The sequence below is a fragment of the Psammomys obesus genome, unplaced genomic scaffold, assembly GCF_907164565.1.
Source record: "Psammomys obesus unplaced genomic scaffold, mPsaObe1.curated_primary_1811, whole genome shotgun sequence".
Taxonomy (NCBI): Eukaryota; Metazoa; Chordata; class Mammalia; order Rodentia; family Muridae; genus Psammomys; species Psammomys obesus.
In genome coordinates this window covers 163117-172939 of record NW_026596131.1, presented here as the reverse complement: position 1 = coordinate 172939, position 9823 = coordinate 163117, and the positions used below count along the sequence as shown (strand labels likewise).

The window sequence follows — 9823 nt, the reverse complement described above, 5'->3', positions numbered from 1 at the left end:
AGGAATAATTAGCTTTGGTAATAGAAGCGTAAACAGAATCATCATCCATTGATTTGCTAATTGCCCTCCTGTCCCGTGACAATAGCCGGCGTTTTTTGGCTCGTAGGTCGTACAGACCCTTTGCACTTGAAGCACAGGTAAAAGAAAAAAAAAGGGGGGGGGGGGGGGGGCTGTCTCTCCGATAGGGGTTAGTCAGCCTCCCCTCTCCCAAACTCTGCGCCCACCCCGTCAGCAGGCTCTCGGACCCCTCCTCTTCCTGGCTGTGAATCCGGCTTTAACCAATTTCTTCTCAGAGGAAGAGCGGGCTCTCCCCAATCGCTGGCAGAACTCCAGTGGAGGCCAGCCCAGCTAGGGTCATTAAGTTCCTGGACACAAGGGGTTCTGGAGCCAAGGTCTCCTTCTTAGGAGCAGTTGTTCATTCCTCCCTTCCCCTACACCTCATGCTGGGGTCCCAGCAGGTTAGACCTCCAGGTCTCAGGATAGCCGAGAGGGAGTCGCGGGCCACCAGAGTTTATGGACCTGTCTTGCTCTCAGGACAGGAAACGAACGGGTACCCTTGGAGGCCATGCGGTGCTACCGGCACCAGGCAAAGTGGAGACTTTTCCATGGCAGAACACCTACCTAGGCCTGGCACGGCCCCCCCCCCCCCCCCGCCCCAAAGCTGTATTTGCATAGCACTTAACACAGCATAAGGGAAATGTCACACATGTCCACATCAAAGCCCGGGCCCCCGCTGGGTCATCCGGGATGGAAGGCTCTTGGGCTCCTTGGTGCCTGCCCCCTGCCCTCCAGTGTCGGGACCCCAGGGCATCTCAGGGCTCCCCACCCCCTGCCGCACTGGAAAAGATGCAGATGACGTGGAGACAGCCTGGTCTGTCCAGGGGTGGATCCCACCCACTTTCCACCAGCTTTATTACCCTTCTAGGGAGAACTTAGACTCCGAGTTTCCCACGGCAGGAGGAAGGGGGCAGGGACCTGGGACCCTTCCCACCCACCACCCCTCCCAGCACCTCCCAACCCAGCCCCAGGCAAGTACCTTTGTCCAGGACAGGCCCAAAGATAGCCAGGCTGTCGTCTACGGTGGTACAGTTCCAGCGGCGGCCCCGGAACTGATGCTGGCACTCCTGGATGCCCAGCTTCACGCCTTCTGCTACGCTGGGCATAATCTCAATGTAATTGCGGCAGAAGCGCAGTTGCTTGGGGACCAGGCCTGGGATAGAGCCGCAGAGCAGAGGCTGGGAGCCCAGAGATGTGTACTGCTGGCCCAGGGCCAGGGACCTGTGGGCAGACAATGGGGATGGCACTGTAGACACAGAACACGTGGCCCAGCATGGATGTCATTTCTTCACAGACGGTGGAGTGGGGTGGGGGTGGTATGACCCACGGCTGGCCCTCAAGCCTGGCACCTCACATGCTGCTTTTGACTTCCCTGGGGACACGGTGCCCCACAGAGGGCACAGCACTGGTTTAGGCAGCGTCCCTCTGACATGGGCACGTCTGACTTTCAGGGTGGGTGGAGCAGCACAGCCTCTGCGGGCGAGGGGGGGGGCTCTGTGGACTTGTACTGTGTCATGAAAATAGCCCTGGGTTGGGAATGTAGGACTGGGGCCGAGATCAAGTTCTGAGGTGGGAATTGCAGGACTCCAGCTGAGCCATCTCCCAGGGACTCCCGTATTCATGGGCCCTGTGGAGAAGAACAGCCATGTGTGGGAAGGAATCCAAACATAAAGGACAAAGGGAGCAGAGGAGGCCATTGTGACTCCAGCTCTATCTTAGGGGGGGAAAAACAGACGAACAAGTCTTAGCAGAGCTTGTACCTCCCTCCCTCTCTCTCGCTCTCTCTCCCACAAGAGCCTGTCTGTCTCTGATGGCATCAAGCCCCCCCATCACCATCTTTATAGTTCCCTAGAAATTTCTAGGCACCACCTTCCCTCTCACCAGGGACAGAGGTGCCGTTTCATGACTAGTATAGCTCAAGAGCAAAAGGGAAACCTCAGCAGGCATTTCCTCCAATGCTGCTGCTTCAATCAAGACAGCCCATTCTTCCACCCCCTACTGTTTAAACCTTGGGATTTTATAGTGTTGGGAAGTACTGGGGGGGGGGTGTTAAATAATGTAGAAAAATCCAGGTACTGTCAGAGCCTCTAGTCTTTCCTTCCCTCTTCCCAAGAAAGGGAGAGCAGAAATGACATTGCGGGTCTCAGGGGACGTCACAGCCCATTGTGGCCAGGCCCATGATAAAGGGCAGTGTCCTGGAAGAAAGGGACATAGGCACTGGCTGAGGTCAGGTCCTGGGTGCAGGAGTCTTGGAGAGAGAGCCTGGTGTTCGGTTCTAGAGTGGGTCAGAAGAAAGCACACAAAAGCCTCCTTGGCTGGACATGGGTGAACCTAACAGTCGCCACTGATGGACTCTAGCTGCTCAGCACTTGGGAGCAACAGGCCTGACCAGTTTTTTAATCATCTCTGTCCCCTGGTAAAGAACCAGGGTTTGGGGTTGGGGATTTTGCTTAGTGGTAGAGCTCTTGCCTAGCAAGCGCAAGGTCCTGGGTTCGGTCCTCAGCTCTGGGAGAAAAAAAAAAGACAAAATAAGAACCAGGGTTTACAGAAAACAAACAAACAACTAGCTTGCCCCAGGCTTCTTAACAGGTAGTTAGCCAATCAGAGTACTGTCTGAGCTGCCTCCCCAACGGCCTTCCCCCACACTGTACGCTCAGAGCCTTGCTCAGCTCAGACACTCCAGGGCAACGAGGTAACTCCCAGCAACCTCTCACCTCAGTTGGGGGGGGGGGGGGAGAACTCCAGGTTTTCCCGTTTGTTGACTGGGAAGAGAGACTGGGGGTGAGGGAGCAGAACTAGGGGGTTTGAACTCGTGGGCTTGAGGAGCACCACCTTTCACAGCCTCGGGCATGCTGGGCAAGTGATCTCCCCGTGGACTCTCCACCCCAGCCAGTGCTTTTTGGAAAAGGAAAAGCTAGGAATGTGGTCATGCCTTCCCGTAATTCCAACACTTGTGAGCAAGAGGATCAGGAGCTGCAAGCTAGCCTGGGCTACAAGAGACTGTCTCGTTAAGGCAGAACGGGAGAGAGAAAGAATGTGGTACCCACTGAAGCATCTATGTCACACTGTCATGTTAACTACCAACTCCCCTCACTAAGTGCCCCTCCCTTGAGTTGCCTGATAACAACCCAGCACACAGTGGGAGCTTTACCAGCTGCCCAGACCACAGAGTTTCTAACTACTGTTAGAAAGTAGACTCATCTGGCTCTGCCCCTCCTGGGTAATGCCCCAGATGCTAAGGTGGCTTCAGGCTTGGCCTATCTATACCCTGGAGGGCTCATGCCTAAGTGGGAGACAATGGTGAATCTAGGGGCTGGAGGCAACAGCCCACGAAGCCTTGAAAGGAGCCCAGTGAAAACGCCCAGCGTGTATTATGAATCTGACCTGGGCTGAGTGTGGCTCTGTTTGTCTTTAACCTATTTAATCGTCACAACTAGTCTGTGAGGGAGAAACTGTCCTCATCACTGTCACCCCATTTCACAGAGAAGAAAATGGAGGGAAGGGAACTAGCGAGAGTTCAGTGTAGATAGCTTGCCACCATGACTTACATTGCCTGCTCCCCGCAAACCTCCCTTACCCCAGCTCTCTCTATCTCAAGCTGCCAATCCAAGTGGCTTCCTCAACTTCTCCACAGCCCACTTTCTTCTTCTGTAAGATAGACCTCCCAGGAGAAGTAAGGGTGTACAGCTCAGAGGCAGGTACAGCAGAATTGGTGGCCACCTCAGGCTCCATGCCCTCAGTACTTTGTCCCTGTCCTGTCCCCAACCTCACTTCTCCCATCTTCATTTCCCTGACCTAATACAATGCATCAGAATTTCTAAAGCCACCTCCCATCAAACCTTGAGAGGGAGGCCTCAGGACAGAGTGGAGACCCCTCAACCCTGACAGGGCTGGCCGAGAAAATCCCTCTGCGACTGACAGGCTGAGCCGACTTGGATGGATGTTCAAGCTAACCGAAAGGCAGTGGGAACATTTCCAGGATGCTCCAGTCAAAGGTCTCAGGGGGATCTATCTGGACATCCTGTGGTAATCAGCCAGGGCCTCTGAGGACAGGACTCAGATCTTCGGACGGCCTTGGGCTCCCGAGGCTGTGGCCTTGGGATTGAATTCTGCGGGACAGCTGCCCTCCCAGACATGCCCTGCCGGCCCTGAGCCATGCCCACGCAGCATGGCTGACATTCCATCGTTGCAGACATATCAGTGTAACCCACTTCTTGTCCCCATTACAGAAGAACTTGTCCCCCTGGGAGAGTCAACAAGAGAGCTTCCCTCTCTTCTCTCTCTCCCCAGTGTGAGAGGCTTTGATTAGATTTGCCTTGAGGCCAGCTGAAACTGCTTCACAGCCTTTGCATGCACCAAGCCCTCCACCTGAGTGCCTCTCTGCAGCCCATACCCAAGGCAAACTTATCCTGAATCACTTCTAAAGACTTGCATGGGCTCCCAGGCAGAAGTAACCCTCCCTAGTCTGAGTGTTCCTACACCCCGTTCTCCCCTTCTCACCAAAGGAGACGGGCTAATTTGTCTGCAGCATGGCACCCAGAGTCCTGTCTCCTCTTGTTCCCCTACACCGACACTAGCATACTCGCCTTCCAGGCAAGGAATAGAGGACACCCCAAGGAGACGGCCTGATGCCCTCACTCAGCAGGTTCTAGGCAGCCGGAGGTTGCACCCACACACAGGACAAGACTCCTCAGTTCCGCTGAGGGACTTCCTACAGTGAAGGATCTGAGATGATGGCCGGGCTCCCAAAGGAGGTAGGGCATGGCTGGTGCTGGCAGCTGGTGAGGGGGAGGACAGAGGGCTTGCCAGGCCTGCCCAGCTGGGAAGGGGCTATTTATACCCAGCTCCTGTCCCTGACTTGCCCTGCTCTGCCCAAGACCCCATTGTCTTCAACCCCAGGGACAGCTAGCTCATCCTTCATCCCAACCACTTAGCGTCCAGGTGGGCCCAGGCAGGTACAAGCCATCAGGTGGGTCGGCCCTAGGTGCCAGTAAGCCACAGGCTGATTATGGGGACCTGAGTGCTGACCCCAAAGGGAGAAATGCCAGTCTGATTAGGCCAGACTGAAAACATCTCCATGGTTTTCTCAGGTTCCCACTGACACCCAGTTGTCACCTGTTTGGACACCCGTGGGCAAAGGGTTGCCGATGGCTGTGCATGATGACAAGATCAGAGTTTTCCGTGCTGGAGAGGGAGCCAGGGTCCTTGCCATGCAAAGGCAAGGGGCTCTGGTCCTCTGAGACAAGGCCATAGTCTGCAGCCCATGCAGGCATTGATCTTGCAATCCTCCTGCCTCAGACGCCTCAGTACTAGCACTGCAGGCATGCACTCCACATCCAACTCAAACACAACCATTTTAACGTGTTAACTTATATTCTTTGTTTACAGATATAATTAGTTAGAAGGAAAGTGGGGAAGAGATCTGCAGCAGTTCCTAAAGAAAGCACAAGTGGCTTGCTGATACTCTTCATATAGATATAGAATTATATACATATATAAATAATTCTATACATCTCTCTACATATTCTCTCTCTCTCTCTCTCTCTCTCTCTCTATATATATATATATATATATATATATATATAATACTTTCATTAGATATAGAATTTTTTTGGTTCTTTTATTTTAAAGAGACAGGATCTCAAGTATCCTAGGCTGGCCTTGAACTCCCTATGTAGCCAAGGATGACCTTTAACTTCTGAGCCTCCTGCCCCTACCTGAGTGCCAGGATTGTTGGCATGGGCCACCACACCCAGTTTATACAGCATTGGAGAGCAAACGCAGGCCTGCTGGGAAGGCACTCTACCAACAACTCTAGCCCCAGTCAGAGAATTCAAGGCAGCCTAACTGCTGCATTGACTTACAGACAGAAGAGTCCCTGTGGCCTTAAAGACCCACAGGCTCTGCTATCCCCCAGCATGACTGAACCCCTGCCGGGCCCAGGCTGGCTCTAACCCCTGCCGGGCCCAGGCTGGCTCTACCTGTTAGCGTCAGGCTCATCCTTCCCCGACATCCAAGCCCAGCTTGTTTTATTTGCTTTTAAGTTTAGAGCTTCTGAATTAAGGAGCTTAGAGCTTGGCGAGGCGTTGGAGGTCACCAAGTTCAGGAGGTCTTTTCTGTTGTTGTTCTTGTTCACTTTGTCTTAATTGTAAACTATTTTTGCTGAAAATGAACACAAACACAACCTCCCACCTCTCCCTATATTAAAAAAAGCATTTTAAAAGAAGATTTTTTCAAATATATATGACATATATACAAAATATATATGTATTATATAGATATTTATATAATATGTATTATATAGATATAGATCATATATAGATCATAGAATCTAGAATACAAGCCTGGGCTTGTATTTCACAGTAATGAATGTGTAGGATAATGAGAATGTTCTAGAAATATTGGTGGTAGTTGTCTGACATCGGAATGTACTTAACGCATTGATTTATGCAGTTAATAATAGCTAAAATGACCACGATCGTGTCTACTAAGATCCCTCAATTTTTTAGGAGACTTTTGGAGAGCCATTGGTCTGGTCTAGGTTTATGGAGATACCAAAGCTCAGAAAGGGTAGCTTGTTTTTCTGGGTCACTCAGTTGACTGAGGTGATCGGGAGCCGTGGCCACAGCTCCCTTCCTATGGCCAACAGACTCTTCGCCCTGTACCACTGTTCCTTCCTCTGAGTCCGAGGCTGAGATAAAGACACATTCTCGGAAGCTTCCCTAGGTCTTGGCAGAGTAGACAGAGTGTATTTCAGGGCCATAGCACAGGGTATGGCTGCCTGGCTCCTCCACTGGGCCTGGGATGAGTTCGGAGGTCAAGCCCCCCTCATCCTTCTCTTCCTGGGATCATGGGATTCTTTGTCCCTTCTCACAGAGATAAGTTACCGTCCTTCTGGTCTCAAAGAGGGGTCACCAGGAGAGTCTGATCCAAAAGCCTAGGACCTCATTAAATAAGTGTCCAGACATTTCAAGGAAGAGGAGGGCAAAGGGTTCAAAAAACAAAACAAAACAAACAAAAAACACTAAAAGGGCAGAGAGCCAGGTATTCTGTCCGCTGGCCTCTAGGCAATATTAGATAGAGGTCCAATCTGCTTTTGGTCCAGCAGAACTCTACCCTGTCCTGGGCAATATGGAATGTTCTAGAAGCCAGAATTTCATTCATTCATTTTTGAGAAATGGGCAGAAGGAGCTTTTCCACTTGGGTAAATTAGAGCTGAAGGTTATTACAAGGGAGGGGACAAAGTTCAGGGGTACAGGCACCTGAGGGCTGGGAAGGAGCGGAGCATGGGGGGCTGGGGTTCTCTCAACTCCTGGAGCCTCTCTTGGCTCTGGAAGGGAACATTCATTCGCCTTGGTGCCTCAGCAGGAAGCTTTGACAAAGTGAGAGGACGGCCAAAACTCAAGGCACACCTGCTGCCGCCTTTCCTAGAATCCCTGTGATCTCGAACACATAAGGGCCCTGTGCAAGCCAAGCACCCATCTTTACCCTTGGAAGCATCACAGCGCACGGCCAGTGTGAGGCTGTTTCCGAGTGACGCAGTTTTACAAAGGGAGCGCCTGGCAGTTTACAAAGGGAGCCTAGACGCTGCTCTTCACAGCAGCGGGGAGCCCCGGACCCTGCTCCATCCTTTGCATCTGCCTTTCCGGTTACAGCAGGGGCTGAAGGGAAAAGGGTGGAGCCGCAGGCAGGGCTGGGTTTCCGGTCCGCCTGAGTCTGGGCCTGCAGACTGGAACCAGTGAGGATAAGCAAAGAAAGGGTTTGGTCTCAGCAGCTGGGCCCAAGTCCTTCCTTGGTAAACACAGTCACTCAGCGCCTGCTCACTCAGCATCACTTATTGAGTGATAGCTCCAAACCTGGCAGAGCTCCAGGTGCTAGGAACACAGAGATGAATGAAGCCCCACGGAGGAGCACCCAGGCCAGGAGACATCTATCAACGGCAGACCAACGAGCCCTGTTCAAGCACCTACCGGCTCAGGGTACTGTGAAAGCCACACATGGGCAGGAGATGGGTTTTGGCCACTTGTCACTCACAGACCCTGTCATCATGACCGTAGCATAGGGCGAGATCCCTGAGTCTCCCAGAGCCAGCTGCTCCCCACTGCCCTGATCAGGAGCAGCTGTGCACCTGTGATTAGACCTGGCTCCCTTAAGCACCTGGAACAGAGAACAGCCTCAGACTAGGGGCCTCAGGACAACAGCTGGTGTACCCAGGCTACATTTTATCTTTCACCTGAAGTCTTGGGCTGTTGAGAGAAGCAGAGGAGCTGGGGGGGGGGGGCGGTGAGGGGGGCCTGGCAAAGGGCCCCACCTGCCCAGCTCTATGCCACTCTGGGCAAGCTGGCAGAGCTTGAAGCATCCTGACCTAAACTTTGGTCTGTTGATCTCTCAGTCACATGGGCGGTGGGACAACACTTGAGATCAAAAGCTGGGAAACAGCTGGGAGGCTGACGGTGACAGTTGGCACTAAAGAGATTCTGGGACCCGGCAACACATTGCCATTACCAAAGGCTTTAGTGCCACTGGCCTTAGGTGAGCCAGTCTGGTTAACTGGTGCTGTGGTAGTGGATGGGCCTGCTGGCCATCGGGAGACAAAGGCTCCAGAGAGAAGGCTGCGGATAAGGACAGGAAAACAGAAGAAGGTGTGAGAAAGGATCTGAACTGGGGTGACATTTATAAAGGCTAAAGCAAAGCGGGGGGGGGGGAAGGCCTTGGGGACAGTGACAGCTGCAGACCCCATATCCAGAGAATGGGGAGGTACAGAGGCCAAAGAGGAAGACACTTGTCCTACTTGAGGACAGTTGTTCAGAAAGTAGAATGGAATGGCACTCTACACCAGATCTCTCCAAAAAGGTACCTGGGCAAGCCAGACCAACTGGAAGCCTCCTGTTGGGGCTGCTGAGATCATATGCCAGGCAGGCAGGTGTGACGCCGGCCTAGCCTGACACACCCAAACCTCACACTGATAGACCTAAAGCCCGTGGAAGCATAGGTTTTGTCCCTGGCTTCTGTTTCATAGTCCTTACAGAGGCACATAGCCTGCCTGTGTGGGCAGCCATCACAGTGTCCCTTCCTCTGCTCTGCCCTCTGTCTACTGTTTCCTCACCGGGTGAGAGTTCTGCTTCACCTTAAGCCACCACAGCCAGGTGCTCCTGTAGAGACTCCTTTCTGATGAACAGAGGGGGCTTACCCCCAGCCTGACCTTTCTCCACCCAGTGAGAGGGGCCATGGGAGCTGCTGCTCTCTGTGGCCTGGGGAACCAGCCTCCGGGTATGTTTCTCAGGCTGGCTCAGCTGAACTCTGGGCCTTTGGGCTTTGACTAGGGTTTCCCATGTCACCAAGACCATCATGAACATGACAGGAGCAGGAAAGCAGATAATACGAAGGAAGGGGCATTTCAGGCTGACAGCCCACACCGTGGGGTGAAACCCACAGGCGTGAAGAGAGAGTGAGAGGAAAAAAACGATGTCAAAGTTGTCCCTTCTGGAAGGGAGCAGCCACTGGGAAGGGCAGGGTGGCTTCCTCTTTCCCCGAAGTTCCCACGGAACTCAAGCAACAGGACGCATTGGCCCTGCTGGCCAAAAGACTGTCTACATTCTGGTAGTAAATCTAGCAACTCATCTCCAACCCCCACGTCCAGAGGCTCCTTGCAGGGCCAACCAGGAGCCTTTAAAGGAGGCAGTGCACTTGTCCTAAAGGGTCTTGATTCTGGGCAGCCATGCAGGGAAGAAGAGGATGTGGGAACAGGTACACAGCTGGGGGGTCG

General features: G+C 53.0%; 1 protein-coding gene across 1 annotated transcript in view; it reads right to left on the bottom strand.

Moving 5' to 3' along the window:
• The window catches only part of Wnt3 (Wnt family member 3), a 41793-nt gene that overhangs the window by 7891 nt on the left and 24079 nt on the right, over positions 1–9823 (bottom strand). The window contains exon 2 of the mRNA XM_055592034.1: positions 1037–1278. Within this exon, the coding sequence (XP_055448009.1) occupies positions 1037–1278 (242 nt within the window). The remainder of the gene's footprint in view (positions 1–1036; positions 1279–9823) is intronic.